This window comes from Oncorhynchus keta, chromosome 22 (assembly GCF_023373465.1).
Source record: "Oncorhynchus keta strain PuntledgeMale-10-30-2019 chromosome 22, Oket_V2, whole genome shotgun sequence".
Lineage (NCBI taxonomy): Eukaryota > Metazoa > Chordata > Actinopteri > Salmoniformes > Salmonidae > Oncorhynchus > Oncorhynchus keta.
Genome location: NC_068442.1, coordinates 57,522,673 through 57,546,270, shown reverse-complemented (window position 1 = coordinate 57,546,270; position 23,598 = coordinate 57,522,673). Strand labels below are relative to the sequence as shown.

The window sequence follows — 23,598 nt, the reverse complement described above, 5'->3', positions numbered from 1 at the left end:
ACAGAAGAGCGGAGTCCCTGGGCAGCAGGCAGGTTAACAATGACCTTCATGTCACTGTTCATCCTGCTTTGTAGTGGATTGGAGAGTGGAAAAAGATACCGCTATTTCTCCTCTGGGCAGATGGATGGAGCAATATTATTATTCATGTTATTTTTTATTAATATTCACGTTTTTATTGTTATTATTATTCAGCCTACAAAAAAAATAATTAAATGTATGTAATAATAAAAAGAGTAAATCAAAAATGAAGGAAAACGAAAAGAAGAAGAAAACAAACTTAAGTCTCAAGCTAGGATTACATTTGCGGAATATATCTGAGAAACAAAATATTTAATTACTACGATGTTTGACAGTATATTTTCCATGTATAAAAGGTTTACTTACTGCTATAGCTGTATTGAAAAGTAAAATGACTGAAGTATGCTGTGGTTTTAGTCTCAGTCCCTTCCTCAGTACTATCCTAATGCAGCACAATAGAAACGGTAGACTATATTGCCTTCCTGTTTCTAAAATGGTCTGCTCTCCTCTTGCTCTGTAGAGCAATCTGCTTCTTTATAGCTTTTGTAGTGATTCATATGTTGATGATATAAATAATATTTGTAAAGATGTAAAGAATATTTGCTGGTCTGTGGTGTGTAATGAGGAGCAACCAGACGCTGCTGGTCTGTGGTGTGTAATGAGGAGCAACCAGACGCTGCTGGTCTGTGGTGTGTAATGAGGAGGAACCAGATGCTGCTGGTCCGTGGTGTGTAATGAGGAGCAACCAGACGCTGCTGGTCTGTGGTGTGTAATGAGGAGCAACCAGACGCTGCTGGTCCGTGGTGTGTAATGAGGAGGAACCAGATGCTGCTGGTCCGTGGTGTGTAATGAGGAGCAACCAGACGCTGCTGGTCCGTGGTGTGTAATGAGGAGCAACCAGACGCTGCTGGTCTGTGGTGTGTAATGAGGAGCAACCAGACGCTGCTGGTCCGTGGTGTGTAATGAGGAGCAACCAGACGCTGCTGGTCTGTGGTGAGTAATGAGGAGCAACCAGACGCTGCTGGTCTGTGGTGTGTAATGAGGAGCAACCAGACGCTGCACATGACGCATTTTTGAAATTGCTTATCCCAGTTACTAATAAGCATGAACCCATTAAGAAAATGACTGTAAAAACTGTTAAATCCCTGTGGATTGATGAGGAATTGAAAAATTGTATGGTTGAGAGGAATGAGGCAAAAGGTATTGCAATTAAGTCTGGCAGCCCAACTGATTGGCACATGTACTGCAAATTAAGAAGTGATGTGACAAAACGAAATAAAAAGAAACCATACTATGAAACAAAGATGAATGATGGTAAAAAGCTTTGGGGCACCTTAAATTACATTTTGGGTGAAAAAAGCCAACACGGCTCCATCATTCATTGAATCAGATGGTTAATTTATCACAAAACCCACTGATATTGCTAACTACTTTAATTATTTTTTTCATTGGCAAATTTAGGGATGACATGCCAGCAACAAACACTGACACTACACATCCAAGTATATCAGACCAAGTTATGGAATACAATAATTGTACATTTGAGTTCAGTAAAGTCTGTGGAAGAGGTGAAAAAAATCATTGTTGTCTATCAACAATGACAAGCCACCGGGGTCTGACAATCTGGATGGAAAATGTTTGAGTATAATAGTGGACGATATTGCCACTCCTATTTGCCATATCTTCAATTTAAGCGTGTGCCCTCAGGCCTGGAGGGAAGCGAAAGTCATTCCGCTACCTAAGAATAGTAAAGCCTCTTTACTGGCTCAAATAGCCGACCAATCAGCCTGTTACCAACTCTTAGTAAACTTCTGGGGAAAATTGTGTTTTACCAGATACAATGCTAACAGACTTTCAGCACGCATATAGGGAAGGACATTTAACAACTGATGATTGGCTGAGAGAAATTGATGATAAAAAGATTGTGGGGCTGTCTTCAGTGCAGCTTTTGACATTATCGATCATAGTCTGCTAATTGAAAAACATATGTGTTATGGCTTTACACCCCCTGCTATAATGTGGATAAAGAGTTACCTGTCTAACAGAACACAGAGGGTGTTCTTTAATGGAAGCCTCTCAAACATAATCCAGTTAGAATCAGGAATTCCCCAGGGTAGCTGTTTAGGCCCCTTGCATTTTTCATTCTTTACGAATGACATGCCATTGGCTTTGAGTAAAGCCAGTGTGTCTATGTATAGAGATGACTCAACACTATACATGTCAGCTACTACAGCGACTGAAATGACTGCAACACTCAACAAAGAGCTGCAGTTACTTTCAGAGTGGGTGGCAAGCAATAAATTAGTCCTAAATAATTTTATTTGGGACAAATCATTCACTAAACCCTAAACCTAAACTACATCTTGTAATGAATAATGTGGAAATTGAGCAAATTGAGGAGACTAAACTTCTTGGATTAACCCTGGATTGTAAACTGTCATGGTCAAAACATATTGATGTAGTAGTAGCTAAGATGGGGAGAAGTCTGTCTATAATAAAGTGATGCTCTACCTTCTCAACACTATCAACAAGGCAGGTCCTACAGGCCCTAGTTTCTACCTTCTTAACAACACTATCAACAAGGCAGGTCCTACAGGCCCTAGTCTCTACCTTCTTAACAACACTATCAACAAGGCAGGTCCTACAGGCCCTAGTTTCTACCTTCTTAACAACACTATCAACAAGGCAGGTCCTACAGGCCCTAGTTTCTACCTTCTTAACAACACTATCAACAAGACAGGTCCTACAGGCCCTAGTTTCTACCTTCTTAACAACACTATCAACAAGACAGGTCCTACAGGCCCTAGTTTCTACCTTCTTAACAACACTATCAACAAGACAGGTCCTACAGGCCCTAGTTTCTACCTTCTTAACAACACTATCAACTTGACAGGTCCTACAGGCCCTAGTTTCTACCTTCTTAACAACACTATCAACAAGGCAGGTCCTACAGGCCCTAGTTTCTACCTTCTTAACAACACTATCAACAAGACAGGTCCTACAGGCCCTAGTTTCTACCTTCTTAACAACACTATCAACAAGGCAGGTCCTACAGGCCCTGGTTTTGTCACACCTGGACTACTTACTGTGCAGAGACTTAGGAGAATTGCAATTGACTCAGAACAGGGCAGCAGGGCAATCTCTCCTGGCTCAAAGTGGAAGAGAGATTGACTACTTGTTTTTGTAAGAAGTGTTGACATGTTGAATGTACAAAGCTGTTTGTTTAAACCACTAGTACACAGCTCAGACACCCATACATATGCCACCAGAGGTCTCTTCACAGTCCCCAAGTCCAGAACAGACTATGGGAGGCGCACAGTACTACATAGAGCCATGACTACATGGAACTCTATTTCACAGTACTACATAGAGCCATGACTACATGGAACTCTATTCCACAGTACTACATAGAGCCATGACTACATGGAACTCTATTCCACAGTACTACATAGAGCCATGACTAGATGGAACTCTATTCCACAGTACTACATAGAGCCATGACTAGATGGAACTCTATTCCACAGTACTACATAGAGCCATGACTACATGGAACTCTATTCCACAGTACTACATAGAGCCATGACTATATGGAACTCTATTCCACAGTACTACATAGAGCCATGACTACATGGAACTCTATTCCACAGTACTACATAGAGACATGACTACATGGAACTCTATTCCACAGTACTACCTAGAGCCATGACTACATGGAACTCTATTCCACAGTACTACATAGAGCCATGACTACATGGAACTCTATTCCACAGTACTACATAGAGCCATGACTACATGGAACTCTATTCCACAGTACTACATAGAGCCATGACTAGATGGAACTCTATTCTACAGTACTACATAGAGCCATGACTACATGGAACTCTATTCCACAGTACTACATAGAGCCATGACTACATGGAACTCTATTCCACAGTACTACATAGAGCCATGACTACATGGAACTCTATTCCACAGTACTACCTAGAGCCATGACTACATGGAACTCTATTCCACAGTACTACATAGAGCCATGACTACATGGAACTCTATTCTACAGTACTACATAGAGCCATGACTACATGGAACTCTATTCCACAGTACTACATAGAGCCATGACTACATGGAACTCTATTCCACAGTACTACATAGAGCCATGACTACATGGAACTCTATTCCACAGTACTACATAGAGCCATGACTACATGGAACTCTATTCCACAGGACTACATAGAGCCATGACTACATGGAACTCTATTCCACAGGACTACATAGAGCCATGACTACATGGAACTCTATTCCACAGTACTACATAGAGCCACGACGACATGGAACTCTATTCCACAGTACTACATAGAGCCACGACTACATGGAACTCTATTCCACAGTACTACATAGAGCCATGACTACATGGAACTCTATTCCACAGTACTACATAGAGCCATGACTACATGGAACTCTATTCCACAGTACTACATAGAGCCATGACTACATGGAACTCTATTCCACAGTACTACATAGAGCCATGACTACATGGAACTCTATTCTACAGTACTACATAGAGCCATGACTACATGGAACTCTATTCCACAGTACTACATAGAGCCATGACTACATGGAACTCTATTCCACAGTACTACATAGAGCCATGACTACATGGAACTCTATTCCACAGTACTACATAGAGCCATGACTACATGGAACTCTATTCCACAGTACTACATGGAGCCATGACTACATTGACCTCTATTCCACATCAGGTAACTGATGCAGCAGTAGAATCAGATTTAAAAACAGGTAGAAATACACCTTGTGGAACAGGGAGGGAATCACACGTAGTGTGTTGTGAAATCTGCAATGAATGTATTCTAATGTTTTAAAAATTGTATAAAATGCCTACGTTTTGTCGAACACCAGGAAGAGTTGTGGGGATCCATAATAAATACAAATAAATATCAGATTCCAACACCTATTAGTTACTGCAGACCATATTTGATACAGGAAGTGAATGTAGCCTACTGTTTCTAGCCTAGCCTTACTACTGCTAGGGTCAGGCAGCCTGGATACCATGGTAACAGCAGGGGACTTTGACCACTCTCCTCTTGTTCTGTTGAGCTGCTTACCTATCATATTATCAGATTCCAACACCTATCAGTTACTATATGAAAGAGATCCCACCCATCCCTTGTCATCTCTTCTAATGTGACGGTAGTAAAGTGTTTATCTGTTGGCTAGCAGTGAGACAGACACATGCTGTAAACTGAATGTTCAGGTTGTGGCTGATGCTTTGATTTACATTGGAATGTGTTTGATGCTCAGTGGTGACAGAAATAGACTCGTCCTCGTGACATTTGAAAAAGCCCTGTATACAGATGAAACAGTAGTCAAACCAATAGCATATCAGTATTGAAGTGTTATTGACGTTGCTGAAAAATGTAGGGTTTAAACAGTTCAACAGTGTTTGTCTCTCTGACCTGTCCTTTGTTGCTGTCTAACCTGTCCTGTCTTGTTCTCTGAGCTGACCTGTCTTGTTCTCTGAGCTGACCTGTCTTGTTCTCTGAGCTGACCTGTCTTGTTCTCTGAGCTGACCTGTCTTGTTCTCTGAGCTGACCTGTCTTGTTCTCTGAGCTGACCTGTCTTGTTTTCTGAGCTGACCTGTCTTGTTCTCTGAGCTGACCTGTGTTGCTGTCTGACCTGTCTTGTTCTCTGAGCTGACCTGTGTTGCTGTCTGACCTGTCTTGTTCTCTGAGCTGACCTGTCCTGTTCTCTTGAGCTGACCTGTCCTGTTCTCTTGAGCTGACCTGTCCTGTTCTCTGCGCTGACCTGTCCTGTTCTCTGAGCTGACCTGTCCTGTTCTCTGAGCTGACCTGTCTTGTTCTCTGAGCTGACCTGTCTTGTTCTCTGAGCTGACCTGTCTTGTTCTCTGAGCTGACCTGTCCTGTTCTCTGAGCTGACCTGTCCTGTTCTCTGAGCTGACCTGTCTTGTTCTCTGAGCTGACCTGTCTTGTTCTCTGAGCTGACCTGTCTTGTCCTCTGAGCTGACCTGGCTTGTTCTCTGAGCTGACCTGTCTTGTTCTCTGAGCTGACCTGTCTTGTTCTATGAGCTGTCTTGCAACATTGCCCTAAAAAATGTGTGTTCTATAGGCGTTAGATGTCGTTCTGATAGTGTTGCTGTTTCTCTGTCCTGCAGGGATCAGGATCTGGCTGAGGCCCTGGACTCTGGAGGCTCTGACCTGGAGCTAGAGATGGACATACAGGGGGAGCTGGGGCTGGATGGGGAAGAGGCCGGGGAGGTTATTCGAGTCCAGGAGCTACCAGCCCAGCAGAGAGCCAAGCTGTGGAAGGTGAGCGAGGTCAGGGTTCGTGGGTTCGGCCTACCGTAACAGAGGGGGAGGAATTAGAATAGGGATAGAATGGGAGGGGTCAGAGGGTGAGGGGTGGGGGTGGTCAGGGTGAGGGACTCGGGAGGGGGTGGTCAGGGTGAGGGACTCGGGAGGGGGTGGTCAGGGTGAGGGACTCGGGAGGGGGTGGTCAGGGTGAGGGACTCGGGAGGGGTGGTCAGGGTGAGGGACTCGGGAGGGGGTGGTCAGGGTGAGGGACTCGGGAGGGGTGGTCAGGGTGAGGGACTCGGGAGGGGGTGGTCAGGGTGAGGGACTCGGGAGGGGTGGTCAGGGACTAGGGAGGGGGTGGTGAGGGACTAGGGAGGGGGTGGTGAGGGACTAGGGAGGGGGTGGTGAGGGACTAGGGAGGGGTGGTGAGGGTGAGGGACTAGGGGGGTGGTCAGGGACTAGGGAGGGGTGGTCAGGGACTAGGGAGGGGTGGTGAGGGTGAGGGACTAGGGAGGGGTGGGACTTGATTTTATATATATTTTTTCTGTAAAGCACGTCGAGTTCAGCTACCAACTGACGTTCTGGTCCTGTCTGTCAGCTACCAACTGACGTTCTGGTCCTGTCTGTCAGCTACCAACTGACGTTCTGGTCCTGTCTGTCAGCTACCAACTGACGTTCTGGTCCTGTCTGTCAGCTACCAACTGACGATCTGGTCCTGTCTGTCAGCTACCAACTGACGATCTGGTCCTGTCTGTCAGCTACCAACTGACGATCTGGTCCTGTCTGTCAGCTACCAACTGACGATCTGGTCCTGTCTGTCAGCTACCAACTGACGATCTGGTCCTGTCTGTCAGCTACCAACTGACGATCTGGTCCTGTCTGTCAGCTACCAACTGACGATCTGGTCCTGTCTGTCAGCTACCAACTGACGATCTGGTCCTGTCTGTCAGCTACCAACTGACGATCTGGTCCTGTCTGTCAGCTACCAACTGACGATCTGGTCCTGTCTGTCAGCTACCAACTGACGATCTGGTCCTGTCTGTCAGCTACCAACTGACGATCTGGTCCTGTCTGTCAGCTACCAACTGACGATCTGGTCCTGTCTGTCAGCTACCAACTGACGATCTGGTCCTGTCTGTCAGCTACCAACTGACGATCTGGTCCTGTCTGTCAGCTACCAACTGACGATCTGGTCCTGTCTGTCAGCTACCAACTGACGATCTGGTCCTGTCTGTCAGCTACCAACTGACGATCTGGTCCTGTCTGTCAGCTACCAACTGACGATCTGGTCCTGTCTGTCAGCTACCAACTGACGATCTGGTCCTGTCTGTCAGCTACCAACTGACGATCTGGTCCTGTCTGTCAGCTACCAACTGACGATCTGGTCCTGTCTGTCAGCTACCAACTGACGATCTGGTCCTGTCTGTCAGCTACCAACTGACGATCTGGTCCTGTCTGTCAGCTACCAACTGACGATCTGGTCCTGTCTGTCAGCTACCAACTGACGATCTGGTCCTGTCTGTCAGCTACCAACTGACGATCTGGTCCTGTCTGTCAGCTACCAACTGACGATCTGGTCCTGTCTGTCAGCTACCAACTGACGTTCTGGTCCTGTCTGTCAGCTACCAACTGACGATCTGGTCCTGTCTGTCAGCTACCAACTGACGTTCTGGTCCTGTCTGTCAGCTACTAACTTGTTGGTGTGTTTTGTCAGATTGCGCTGAATGTGGCAGGTAAAGGAGACAGTCTGTCCTCGTGGGATGGAGTCCTGGATCTTCCAGAACAGAACCTTATACACACCCGCTGCCAGCAGCTCATTGGTGAGTGACTGTTACATACAGTATCTATGTTATATATACAGTACCAGTCAAAGGTTTGGACACACCGACTCATTCAAGGTCCAGGGATGTTACTATTTTCTACATTGTAGAATAATATTGAAGACATCAAAACTATGAAATACATATGGAATCATGTAGTAACCAAAAAAGTGTTAAACAAATCAAAATATATTTCAGATTCTTCAAAGTAGCCACCCGTTGCCTTGATAACAGCTTTGCACACGCTTGGCATTCTCTCAATCAGCTTTACCTGGAATATTTTTCCAACAGTCTTGAAGGAGTTCCCACATATGCTGAGCACATGTTTTCTGCGGTCCAACTCACCCCAAACCATCTCAAATGGGTTGAGGTCAGGTGATTGTGGATGCCAGGTCATCTAATGCAGCACACCATCACTCTCCTTCTTGGTCAAATAGCCCTTACACAGCCTGGAGGTGTGTTGGGTCATTGTCCTGTTGAAAAACAAATGATAGTCCCACTAAGCCCAAACCAGATGGGATGGAGTATCGCTGCAGAATGCTGTGGTAGCCATGCTGGTTAAGATAAATAAATAAACACAAATATGGATTGTATTTACAATGGTGTTTATTCTTCGCTGGTTGCCCTTTTCTTATGGCAACAGGTCACACATCTTGCTGCTGTGATGTCACACTGTGATGTCACACTGTGATGTCACACTGTGTTATTTCACCCAGTAGATATGGGAGCTTATCAAAAACGGGTTTTCAGATTCATTGTGGATCTGTGAAATATGTGTCTCTAATATGGTCATACATTTGGCAGGAAGTTAGGAAGTGCATCTCAGTTTCCACCTCATTTTGTGGGCAGTGAGCACATATCCTGTCTTCTCTTGAGAGCCAGGTCTGTCTACGGCGGCCTTTCTCAATTGCAAGGCTATGCTCACTGAGTCTGCACATAGTCAAAGCTTTCCTTAATGTTGGGTCAGTCACAGTGGTCAGGTATTCTGCCGCTGTGTACTCTCTGTTTAGGGCCAGTCACAGTGGTTAGGTATTCTGCCGCTGTGTACTCTCTGTTTAGGGCCAGTCACAGTGGTTAGGTATTCTGCATTCTGGTTTGCTCTTTTTTTTTTTGTGTGATTATTTTCAGTGTGTCAAATAGTGACCTTGTTGTTTTCTCATGATTTGGTTGGATCTAAATGTGTTTCTGTCCTGGGGGTCTGTTTGTGTTTGGGAACAGAGCCCCAGGACAAGCTTGCTTAGGGATCTCTTCTCCAGGTTCATCTCTCTGTGGGTGGGAATCACTACCTTTTAATTGGTTGTAGAATTTTGTGGCTCTTTTCTGGATTTTGATCATTTTGACTGTCGTTTCTCTTTGCTTATTTGAGCTGTTCTTGCCATAATATGGACTTGGTATTTTATCAAATAGGGCTATCTTCTGTATACCACCCCTACCTTGTCACAACACAACTGATTGGCTCAAACGCATAAAGAAGGAAAGAAATTCCACAAATTAACTTTGAAGAAGGCACACCTGTTAATCACGCTGAAACATGAGGTGATGGCGGCGGATGAATGGTACAACAATGGGCCTCAGGATCTCGTCACGGTATCTCGGTGCATTATCACGCTGAAACAGGAGGTGATGGCGGTGGATGAATGGTACAACAATGGGCCTCAGGATCTCGTCAGGGTATCTCTGTGCATTATCACGCTGAAACATGAGGTGATGGCGGTGGATGAATGGTACAACAATGGGCCTCAGGATCTCGTCACGGTATCTCGGTGCATTATCACGCTGAAACAGGAGGTGATGGCGGTGGATGAATGGTACAACAATGGGCCTCAGGATCTCGTCAGGGTATCTCTGTGCATTATCACGCTGAAACAGGAGGTGATGGCGGTGGATGAATGGTACAACAATGGGCCTCAGGATCTCGTCACGGTATCTCGGTGCATTATCATGCTGAAACAGGAGGTGATGGCGGTGGATGAATGGTACAACAATGGGCCTCAGGATCTCGTCACGGTATCTCGGTGCATTATCACGCTGAAACATGAGGTGATGGCGGTGGATGAATGGTACAACAATGGGCCTCAGGATCTCCTCACGGTATCTTGGTGCATTATCACGCTGAAACATGAGGTGATGGCGGTGGATGAATGGTACAACAATGGGCCTCAGGATCTCGTCACGGTATCTCGGTGCATTATCACGCTGAAACATGAGGTGATGGCGGTGGATGAATGGTACAACAATGGGCCTCAGGATCTCCTCACGGTATCTCTGCATTATCAAGCTGAAACAGGAGGTGATGGCGGTGGATGAATGGTACAACAATGGGCCTCAGGATCTCGTCACGGTATCTCGGTGCATTATCACGCTGAAACAGGAGGTGATGGCGGACGATGAATGGTACAACAATGGGCCTCAGGATCTCGTCACGGTATCTCTGTGCATTATCACGCTGAAACTTGAGGTGATGGCGGTGGATGAATGGTACAACAATGGGCCTCAGGATCTCCTCACGGTATCTCGGTGCATTATCACGCTGAAACATGAGGTGATGGCGGCGGATGAATGGTACAACAATCGGCCTCAGGATCTCGTCACGGTATCTCGGTGCATTATCACGCTGAAACATGAGGTGATGGCGGTGGATGAATGGTACAACAATGGGCCTCAGGATCTCCTCACGGTATCTCGGTGCATTATCACGCTGAAACATGAGGTGATGGCGGCGGATGAATGGTACAACAATGGGCCTCAGGATCTCCTCACAGTATCTCGGTGCATTATCACGCTGAAACATGAAGTGATGGCGGTGGATGAATGGTACAACAATGGGCCTCAGGATCTCGTCACGGTATCTCGGTGCATTATCACGCTGAAACAAGAGGTGATGGCGGTGGATGAATGGTACAACAATGGGCCTCAGGATCTCGTCACGGTATCTCGGTGCATTATCACGCTGAAACATGAGGTGATGGCGGTGGATGAATGGTACAACAATGGGCCTCAGGATCTCGTCACGGTATCTCTGTGCATTATCATGCTGAAACAGGAGGTGATGGCGGTGGATGAATGGTACAACAATGGGCCTCAGGATCTCGTCACGGTATCTCGGTGCATTATCACGCTGAAACAGGAGGTGATGGCGGTGGATGAATGGTACAACAATGGGCCTCAGGATCTCGTCAGGGTATCTCTGTGCATTATCACGCTGAAACATGAGGTGATGGCGGTGGATGAATGGTACAACAATGGGCCTCAGGATCTCCTCACGGTATCTCGGTGCATTATCACGCTGAAACATGAGGTGATGAATGGTACAACAATCGGCCTCAGGATCTCGTCACGGTATCTCGGTGCATTATCACGCTGAAACATGAGGTGATGGCGGCGGATGAATGGTACAACAATGGGCCTCAGGATCTCCTCACAGTATCTCGGTGCATTATCACGCTGAAACATGAGGTGATGGCGGTGGATGAATGGTACAACAATGGGCCTCAGGATCTCGTCACGGTATCTCGGTGCATTATCACGCTGAAACAAGAGGTGATGGCGGTGGATGAATGGTACAACAATGGGCCTCAGGATCTCGTCACGGTATCTCGGTGCATTATCACGCTGAAACATGAGGTGATGGCGGTGGATGAATGGTACAACAATGGGCCTCAGGATCTCCTCACGGTATCTCGGTGCATTATCACGCTGAAACATGAGGTGATGAATGGTACAACAATCGGCCTCAGGATCTCGTCACGGTATCTCGGTGCATTATCACGCTGAAACATGAGGTGATGGCGGTGGATGAATGGTACAACAATGGGCCTCAGGATCTCCTCACAGTATCTCGGTCCATTATCACGCTGAAACAAGAGGTGATGGCGGTGGATGAATGGTACAACAATGGGCCTCAGGATCTCGTCACGGTATCTCGGTGCATTATCACGCTGAAACATGAGGTGATGGCGGTTGATAAATGGTACAACAATGGGCCTCAGGATCTCGTCACGGTATCTCGGTGCATTATCACGCTGAAACATGAGGTGATGGCGGTGGATGAATGGTACACCAATGGGCCTCAGGATCTCGTCACGGTATCTCGGTGCATTATCATGCTGAAACATGAGGTGATGGCGGTGGATGAATGGTATAACAATGGGCCTCAGGATCTCGTCACGGTATCTCGGTGCATTATCACGCTGAAACATGAGGTGATGGCGGTGGATGAATGGTACAACAATGGGCCTCAGGATCTCGTCACGATATCTCGGTGCATTATCACGCTGAAACATGAGGTGATGGCGGTGGATGAATGGTACAACAATGGTCCTCAGGGTCTCGTCACGGTATCTCGGTGCATTATCATGCTGAAACATGAGGTGATGGCGGTGGATGAATGGTACAACAATGGGCCTCAGGATCTCGTCACGGTATCTCGGTGCATTATCACGCTGAAACATGAGGTGATGGCGGTGGATGAATGGTACACCAATGGGCCTCAGGATCTCGTCACGGTATCTCAGTGCATTATCATGCTGAAACATGAGGTGATGGTGGTGGATGAATGGTACACCAATGGGCCTCAGGATCTCGTCACGGTATCTTGGTGCATTATCATGCTGAAACATGAGGTGATGGCGGTGGATGAATGGTACAACAATGGGCCTCAGGATCTCGTCACGGTATCTCGGTGCATTATCACGCTGAAACATGAGGTGATGGCGGTGGATGAATGGTACAACAATGGGCCTCAGGATCTCCTCACGGTATCTCTGCATTATCAAGCTGAAACAGGAGGTGATGGCGGTGGATGAATGGTACAACAATGGGCCTCAGGATCTCCTCACGGTATCTCGGTGCATTATCACGCTGAAACATGAGGTGATGGCGGCGGCGGATGAATGGTACAACAATGGGCCTCAGGATCTCCTCACGGTATCTCGGTGCATTATCACGCTGAAACATGAGGTGATGGCGGTGGATGAATGGTACATCGATGGGCCTCAGGATCTCGTCACGGTATCTCGGTGCATTATCACGCAGAAACATGAGGTGATGGCGGTGGATGAATGGTACAACAATTGGCCTCAGGATCTCGTCACGGTATCTCGGTGCATTATCATGCTGAAACATGAGGTGATGGCGGCGGATGAATGGTACAACAATGGGCCTCAGGATCTCGTCACGGTATCTCGGTGCATTATCACGCTGAAACATGAGGTGATGGCGGTTGATAAATGGTACAACAATGGGCCTCAGGATCTCGTCACGGTATCTCGGTGCATTATCACGCTGAAACATGAGGTGATGGCGGTGGATGAATGGTACACCAATGGGCCTCAGGATCTCGTCACGGTATCTCGGTGCATTATCATGCTGAAACATGAGGTGATGGCGGTGGATGAATGGTATAACAATGGGCCTCAGGATCTCGTCACGGTATCTCGGTGCATTATCACGCTGAAACATGAGGTGATGGCGGTGGATGAATGGTACAACAATGGGCCTCAGGATCTCGTCACGGTATCTCGGTGCATTATCACGCTGAAACATGAGGTGATGGCGGTGGATGAATGGTACAACAATGGTCCTCGGGATCTCGTCACGGTATCTCGGTGCATTATCATGCTGAAACATGAGGTGATGGCGGTGGATGAATGGTACAACAATGGGCCTCAGGATCTCGTCACGGTATCTCGGTGCATTATCACGCTGAAACATGAGGTGATGGCGGCGGATGAATGGTACAACAATGGGCCTCAGGATCTCCTCACGGTATCTCGGTGCATTATCACGCTGAAACATGAGGTGATGGTGGTGGATGAATGGTACACCAATGGGCCTCAGGATCTCGTCACGGTATCTCAGTGCATTATCATGCTGAAACATGAGGTGATGGTGGTGGATGAATGGTACAACAATGGGCCTCAGGATCTCGTCACGGTATCTCGGTGCATTATCACGCTGAAACATGAGGTGATGGCGGTGGATGAATGGTACACCAATGGGCCTCAGGATCTCGTCACGGTATCTCGGTGCATTATCATGCTGAAACATGAGGTGATGGCGGTGGATGAATGGTACAACAATGGGCCTCAGGATCTCGTCACGGTATCTCGGTGCATTATCACGCTGAAACATGAGGTGATGGCGGTGGATGAATGGTACAACAATGGGCCTCAGGATCTCCTCACGGTATCTCTGCATTATCAAGCTGAAACAGGAGGTGATGGCGGTGGATGAATGGTACAACAATGGGCCTCAGGATCTCCTCACGGTATCTCGGTGCATTATCACGCTGAAACATGAGGTGATGGCGGTGGATGAATGGTACATCAATGGGCCTCAGGATCTCGTCACGGTATCTCGGTGCATTATCACGCTGAAACATGAGGTGATGGCGGTGGATGAATGGTACAACAATGGGCCTCAGGATCTCGTCACGGTATCTCGGTGCATTATCATGCTGAAACAGGAGGTGATGGCGGTGGATGAATGGTACAACAATGGGCCTCAGGATCTCCTCACGGTATCTCGGTGCATTATCACGCTGAAACATGAGGTGATGGCGGTGGATGAATGGTACATCAATGGGCCTCAGGATCTCGTCACGGTATCTCGGTGCATTATCACGCTGAAACATGAGGTGATGGCGGTGGATTAATGGTACAACAATGGGCCTCAGGATCTCGTCACGGTATCTCGGTGCATTATCATGCTGAAACATGAGGTGATGGCGGCGGATGAATGGTACAACAATGGGCCTCAGGATCTCCTCATGGTATCTCGGTGCATTATCACGCTGAAACAGGAGGTGATGGCGGTGGATGAATGGTACAACAATGGGCCTCATGATCTCGTCACGGTATCTCTGTGCATTATCACGCTGAAACATGAGGTGATGGCGGTGGATGAATGGTACAACAATGGGCCTCAGGATCTCGTCACGGTATCTCGGTGCATTATCACGCTGAAACATGAGGTGATGGCGGTGGATGAATGGTACAACAATGGGCCTCAGGATCTCCTCACGGTATCTCGGTGCATTATCACGCTGAAACATGAGGTGATGGCGGCGGATGAATGGTACAACAATGGGCCTCAGGATCTCCTCACGGTATCTCGGTGCATTATCACGCTGAAACATGAGGTGATGGCGGTGGATGAATGGTACATCAATGGGCCTCAGGATCTCGTCACGGTATCTCGGTGCATTATCATGCTGAAACAGGAGGTGATGGCGGTGGATGAATGGTACAACAATGGGCCTCAGGATCTCGTCACGGTATCTCGGTGCATTATCACGCTGAAACATGAGGTGATGGCGGTGGATGAATGGTACATCAATGGGCCTCAGGATCTCGTCACGGTATCTCGGTGCATTATCACGCTGAAACATGAGGTGATGGCGGTGGATGAATGGTACAACACTGGGCCTCAGGATCTCGTCACGGTATCTCGGTGCATTATCACGCTGAAACATGAGGTGATGAATGGTACAACAATCGGCCTCAGGATCTCGTCACGGTATCTCGGTGCATTATCACGCTGAAACATGAGGTGATGGCGGTGGATGAATGGTACAACAATGGGCCTCAGGATCTCCTCACGGTATCTCGGTGCATTATCACGCTGAAACATGAGGTGATGGCGGCGGATGAATGGTACAACAATGGGCCTCAGGATCTCCTCACAGTATCTCGGTGCATTATCACGCTGAAACAAGAGGTGATGGCGGTGGATGAATGGTACAACAATGGGCCTCAGGATCTCGTCACGGTATCTCGGTGCATTATCACGCTGAAACATGAGGTGATGGCGGTTGATAAATGGTACAACAATGGGCCTCAGGATCTCGTCACGGTATCTCGGTGCATTATCACGCTGAAACATGAGGTGATGGCGGTGGATGAATGGTACACCAATGGGCCTCAGGATCTCGTCACGGTATCTCGGTGCATTATCACGCTGAAACATGAGGTGATGGCGGTGGATGAATGGTATAACAATGGGCCTCAGGATCTCGTCACGGTATCTCGGTGCATTATCACGCTGAAACATGAGGTGATGGCGGTGGATGAATGGTACAACAATGGTCCTCAGGGTCTCGTCACGGTATCTCGGTGCATTATCATGCTGAAACAGGAGGTGATGGCGGTGGATGAATGGTACAACAATGGGCCTCAGGATCTCGTCACGGTATCTCGGTGCATTATCACGCTGAAACATGAGGTGATGGCGGTGGATGAATGGTACACCAATGGGCCTCAGGATCTCGTCACGGTATCTCAGTGCATTATCATGCTGAAACATGAGGTGATGGTGGTGGATGAATGGTACACCAATGGGCCTCAGGATCTCGTCACGGTATCTCGGTGCATTATCATGCTGAAACATGAGGTGATGGCGGTGGATGAATGGTACAACAATGGGCCTCAGGATCTCGTCACGGTATCTCGGTGCATTATCATGCTGAAACATGAGGTGATGGCGGTGGATGAATGGTACAACAATGGGCCTCAGGATCTCCTCACGGTATCTCTGCATTATCAAGCTGAAACAGGAGGTGATGGCGGTGGATGAATGGTACAACAATGGGCCTCAGGATCTCCTCAAGGTATCTCGGTGCATTATCACGCTGAAACATGAGGTGATGGCGGCGGCGGATGAATGGTACAACAATGGGCCTCAGGATCTCCTCACGGTATCTCGGTGCATTATCACGCTGAAACATGAGGTGATGGCGGTGGATGAATGGTACATCAATGGGCCTCAGGATCTCGTCACGGTATCTCGGTGCATTATCACGCAGAAACATGAGGTGATGGCGGTGGATGAATGGTACAACAATGGGCCTCAGGATCTCGTCACGGTATCTCGGTGCATTATCACGCTGAAACATGAGGTGATGGCGGTGGATGAATGGTACAACAATTGGCCTCAGGATCTCGTCACGGTATCTTGGTGCATTATCATGCTGAAACATGAGGTGATGGCGGCGGATGAATGGTACAACAATGGGCCTCAGGATCTCGTCACGGTATCTCGGTGCATTATCACGCTGAAACATGAGGTGATGGCGGTTGATAAATGGTACAACAATGGGCCTCAGGATCTCGTCACGGTATCTCGGTGCATTATCACGCTGAAACATGAGGTGATGGCGGTGGATGAATGGTACACCAATGGGCCTCAGGATCTCGTCACGTTATCTCGGTGCATTATCATGCTGAAACATGAGGTGATGGCGGTGGATGAATGGTATAACAATGGGCCTCAGGATCTCGTCACGGTATCTCGGTGCATTATCACGCTGAAACATGAGGTGATGGCGGTGGATGAATGGTACAACAATGGGCCTCAGGATCTCGTCACGGTATCTCGGTGCATTATCACGCTGAAACATGAGGTGATGGCGGTGGATGAATGGTACAACAATGGTCCTCGGGATCTCGTCACGGTATCTCGGTGCATTATCATGCTGAAACATGAGGTGATGGCGGTGGATGAATGGTACAACAATGGGCCTCAGGATCTCGTCACGGTATCTCGGTGCATTATCACGCTGAAACATGAGGTGATGGCGGCGGATGAATGGTACAACAATGGGCCTCAGGATCTCCTCACGGTATCTCGGTGCATTATCACGCTGAAACATGAGGTGATGGTGGTGGATGAATGGTACACCAATGGGCCTCAGGATCTCGTCACGGTATCTCAGTGCATTATCATGCTGAAACATGAGGTGATGGTGGTGGATGAATGGTACAACAATGGGCCTCAGGATCTCGTCACGGTATCTCGGTGCATTATCACGCTGAAACATGAGGTGATGGCGGTGGATGAATGGTACAACAATGGGCCTCAGGATCTCCTCACGGTATCTCGGTGCATTATCACGCTGAAACATGAGGTGATGGCGGCGGATGAATGGTACAACAATGGGCCTCAGGATCTCCTCACAGTATCTCGGTGCATTATCACGCTGAAACAAGAGGTGATGGCGGTGGATGAATGGTACAACAATGGGCCTCAGGATCTCGTCACGGTATCTCGGTGCATTATCACGCTGAAACATGAGGTGATGGCGGTTGATAAATGGTACAACAATGGGCCTCAGGATCTCGTCACGGTATCTCGGTGCATTATCACGCTGAAACATGAGGTGATGGCGGTGGATGAATGGTACACCAATGGGCCTCAGGATCTCGTCACGGTATCTCGGTGCATTATCATGCTGAAACATGAGGTGATGGCGGTGGATGAATGGTATAACAATGGGCCTCAGGATCTCGTCACGGTATCTCGGTGCATTATCACGCTGAAACATGAGGTGATGGCGGTGGATGAATGGTACAACAATGGGCCTCAGGATCTCGTCACGGTATCTCGGTGCATTATCACGCTGAAACATGAGGTGATGGCGGTGGATGAATGGTACAACAATGGTCCTCAGGGTCTCGTCACGGTATCTCGGTGCATTATCATGCTGAAACAGGAGGTGATGGCGGTGGATGAATGGTACAACAATGGGCCTCAGGATCTCGTCACGGTATCTCGGTGCATTATCACGCTGAAACATGAGGTGATGGCGGTGGATGAATGGTACACCAATGGGCCTCAGGATCTCGTCACGGTATCTCAGTGCATTATCATGCTGAAACATGAGGTGATGGTGGTGGATGAATGGTACACCAATGGGCCTCAGGATCTCGTCACGGTATCTCGGTGCATTATCATGCTGAAACATGAGGTGATGGCGGTGGATGAATGGTACAACAATGGGCCTCAGGATCTCGTCACGGTATCTCGGTGCATTATCATGCTGAAACATGAGGTGATGGCGGTGGATGAATGGTACAACAATGGGCCTCAGGATCTCCTCACGGTATCTCTGCATTATCAAGCTGAAACAGGAGGTGATGGCGGTGGATGAATGGTACAACAATGGGCCTCAGGATCTCCTCAAGGTATCTCGGTGCATTATCACGCTGAAACATGAGGTGATGGCGGCGGCGGATGAATGGTACAACAATGGGCCTCAGGATCTCCTCACGGTATCTCGGTGCATTATCACGCTGAAACATGAGGTGATGGCGGTGGATGAATGGTACATCAATGGGCCTCAGGATCTCGTCACGGTATCTCGGTGCATTATCACGCAGAAACATGAGGTGATGGCGGTGGATGAATGGTACAACAATGGGCCTCAGGATCTCGTCACGGTATCTCGGTGCATTATCACGCTGAAACATGAGGTGATGGCGGTGGATGAATGGTACAACAATTGGCCTCAGGATCTCGTCACGGTATCTCGGTGCATTATCATGCTGAAACATGAGGTGATGGCGGCGGATGAATGGTACAACAATGGGCCTCAGGATCTCGTCACGGTATCTCGGTGCATTATCACGCTGAAACATGAGGTGATGGCGGTTGATAAATGGTACAACAATGGGCCTCAGGATCTCGTCACGGTATCTCGGTGCATTATCACGCTGAAACATGAGGTGATGGCGGTGATGATGAATGGTACACCAATGGGCCTCAGGATCTCGTCACGGTATCTCGGTGCATTATCATGCTGAAACATGAGGTGATGGCGGTGGATGAATGGTATAACAATGGGCCTCAGGATCTCGTCACGGTATCTCGGTGCATTATCACGCTGAAACATGAGGTGATGGCGGTGGATGAATGGTACAACAATGGGCCTCAGGATCTCGTCACGGTATCTCGGTGCATTATCACGCTGAAACATGAGGTGATGGCGGTGGATGAATGGTACAACAATGGTCCTCGGGATCTCGTCACGGTATCTCGGTGCATTATCATGCTGAAACATGAGGTGATGGCGGTGGATGAATGGTACAACAATGGGCCTCAGGATCTCGTCACGGTATCTCGGTGCATTATCACGCTGAAACATGAGGTGATGGCGGCGGATGAATGGTACAACAATGGGCCTCAGGATCTCCTCACGGTATCTCGGTGCATTATCACGCTGAAACATGAGGTGATGGTGGTGGATGAATGGTACACCAATGGGCCTCAGGATCTCGTCACGGTATCTCAGTGCATTATCATGCTGAAACATGAGGTGATGGTGGTGGATGAATGGTACAACAATGGGCCTCAGGATCTCGTCACGGTATCTCGGTGCATTATCACGCTGAAACATGAGGTGATGGCGGTGGATGAATGGTACACCAATGGGCCTCAGGATCTCGTCACGGTATCTCGGTGCATTATCATGCTGAAACATGAGGTGATGGCGGTGGATGAATGGTACAACAATGGGCCTCAGGATCTCGTCACGGTATCTCGGTGCATTATCACGCTGAAACATGAGGTGATGGCGGTGGATGAATGGTACAACAATGGGCCTCAGGATCTCCTCACGGTATCTCTGCATTATCAAGCTGAAACAGGAGGTGATGGCGGTGGATGAATGGTACAACAATGGGCCTCAGGATCTCCTCACGGTATCTCGTTGCATTATCACGCTGAAACATGAGGTGATGGCGGTGGATGAATGGTACATCAATGGGCCTCAGGATCTCGTCACGGTATCTCGGTGCATTATCACGCTGAAACATGAGGTGATGGCGGTGGATGAATGGTACAACAATGGGCCTCAGGATCTCGTCACGGTATCTCGGTGCATTATCATGCTGAAACAGGAGGTGATGGCGGTGGATGAATGGTACAACAATGGGCCTCAGGATCTCCTCACGGTATCTCGGTGCATTATCACGCTGAAACATGAGGTGATGGCGGTGGATGAATGGTACAACAATGGTCCTCAGGGTCTCGTCACGGTATCTCGGTGCATTATCATGCTGAAACAGGAGGTGATGGCGGTGGATGAATGGTACAACAATGGGCCTCAGGATCTCGTCACGGTATCTCGGTGCATTATCACGCTGAAACATGAGGTGATGGCGGTGGATGAATGGTACACCAATGGGCCTCAGGATCTCGTCACGGTATCTCAGTGCATTATCATGCTGAAACATGAGGTGATGGTGGTGGATGAATGGTACACCAATGGGCCTCAGGATCTCGTCACGGTATCTCGGTGCATTATCATGCTGAAACATGAGGTGATGGCGGTGGATGAATAGTACAACAATGGGCCTCAGGATCTCGTCACGGTATCTCGGTGCATTATCATGCTGAAACATGAGGTGATGGCGGTGGATGAATGGTACAACAATGGGCCTCAGGATCTCCTCACGGTATCTCTGCATTATCAAGCTGAAACAGGAGGTGATGGCGGTGGATGAATGGTACAACAATGGGCCTCAGGATCTCCTCACGGTATCTCGGTGCATTATCACGCTGAAACATGAGGTGATGGCGGCGGCGGATGAATGGTACAACAATGGGCCTCAGGATCTCCTCACGGTATCTCGGTGCATTATCACGCTGAAACATGAGGTGATGGCGGTGGATGAATGGTACATCAATGGGCCTCAGGATCTCGTCACGGTATCTCGGTGCATTATCACGCAGAAACATGAGGTGATGGCGGTGGATGAATGGTACAACAATGGGCCTCAGGATCTCGTCACGGTATCTCGGTGCATTATCATGCTGAAACATGAGGTGATGGCGGTGGATGAATGGTACAACAATTGGCCTCAGGATCTCGTCACGGTATCTCGGTGCATTATCATGCTGAAACATGAGGTGATGGCGGCGGATGAATGGTACAACAATGGGCCTCAGGATCTCGTCACGGTATCTCGGTGCATTATCACGCTGAAACATGAGGTGATGGCGGTTGATAAATGGTACAACAATGGGCCTCAGGATCTCGTCACGGTATCTCGGTGCATTATCACGCTGAAACATGAGGTGACGGCGGTGGATGAATGGTACACCAATGGGCCTCAGGATCTCGTCACGGTATCTCGGTGCATTATCATGCTGAAACATGAGGTGATGGCGGTGGATGAATGGTATAACAATGGGCCTCAGGATCTCGTCACGGTATCTCGGTGCATTATCACGCTGAAACATGAGGTGATGGCGGTGGATGAATGGTACAACAATGGGCCTCAGGATCTCGTCACGGTATCTCGGTGCATTATCACGCTGAAACATGAGGTGATGGCGGTGGATGAATGGTACAACAATGGTCCTCGGGATCTCGTCACGGTATCTCGGTGCATTATCATGCTGAAACATGAGGTGATGGCGGTGGATGAATGGTACAACAATGGGCCTCAGGATCTCGTCACGGTATCTCGGTGCATTATCACGCTGAAACATGAGGTGATGGCGGCGGATGAATGGTACAACAATGGGCCTCAGGATCTCCTCACGGTATCTCGGTGCATTATCACGCTGAAACATGAGGTGATGGTGGTGGATGAATGGTACACCAATGGGCCTCAGGATCTCGTCACGGTATCTCAGTGCATTATCATGCTGAAACATGAGGTGATGGTGGTGGATGAATGGTACAACAATGGGCCTCAGGATCTCGTCACGGTATCTCGGTGCATTATCACGCTGAAACATGAGGTGATGGCGGTGGATGAATGGTACACCAATGGGCCTCAGGATCTCGTCACGGTATCTCGGTGCATTATCATGCTGAAACATGAGGTGATGGCGGTGGATGAATGGTACAACAATGGGCCTCAGGATCTCGTCACGGTATCTCGGTGCATTATCACGCTGAAACATGAGGTGATGGCGGTGGATGAATGGTACAACAATGGGCCTCAGGATCTCCTCACGGTATCTCTGCATTATCAAGCTGAAACAGGAGGTGATGGCGGTGGATGAATGGTACAACAATGGGCCTCAGGATCTCCTCACGGTATCTCGGTGCATTATCACGCTGAAACATGAGGTGATGGCGGTGGATGAATGGTACATCAATGGGCCTCAGGATCTCGTCACGGTATCTCGGTGCATTATCACGCTGAAACATGAGGTGATGGCGGTGGATGAATGGTACAACAATGGGCCTCAGGATCTCGTCACGGTATCTCGGTGCATTATCATGCTGAAACAGGAGGTGATGGCGGTGGATGAATGGTACAACAATGGGCCTCAGGATCTCCTCACGGTATCTCAGTGCATTATCACGCTGAAACATGAGGTGATGGCGGTGGATGAATGGTACATCAATGGGCCTCAGGATCTCGTCACGGTATCTCGGTGCATTATCACGCTGAAACATGAGGTGATGGCGGTGGATGAATGGTACAACAATGGGCCTCAGGATCTCGTCACGGTATCTCGGTGCATTATCATGCTGAAACATGAGGTGATGGCGGCGGATGAATGGTACAACAATGGGCCTCAGGATCTCCTCACGGTATCTCGGTGCATTATCACGCTGAAACAGGAGGTGATGGCGGTGGATGAATGGTACAACAATGGGCCTCATGATCTCGTCACGGTATCTCTGTGCATTATCA

General features: G+C 48.4%; 1 protein-coding gene across 5 annotated transcripts in view; it reads left to right on the top strand.

Moving 5' to 3' along the window:
- The window catches only part of tbc1d23 (TBC1 domain family, member 23), a 142,098-nt gene that overhangs the window by 24,449 nt on the left and 94,051 nt on the right, over nt 1-23,598 (top strand). For all 5 annotated transcript variants that reach the window (XM_052475766.1, XM_052475763.1, XM_052475764.1 and 2 more), the window contains exons 2-3: nt 6,206-6,359; nt 8,059-8,164. In XM_052475766.1, the coding sequence (XP_052331726.1) occupies nt 6,206-6,359; nt 8,059-8,164 (260 nt within the window). The remainder of the gene's footprint in view (nt 1-6,205; nt 6,360-8,058; nt 8,165-23,598) is intronic.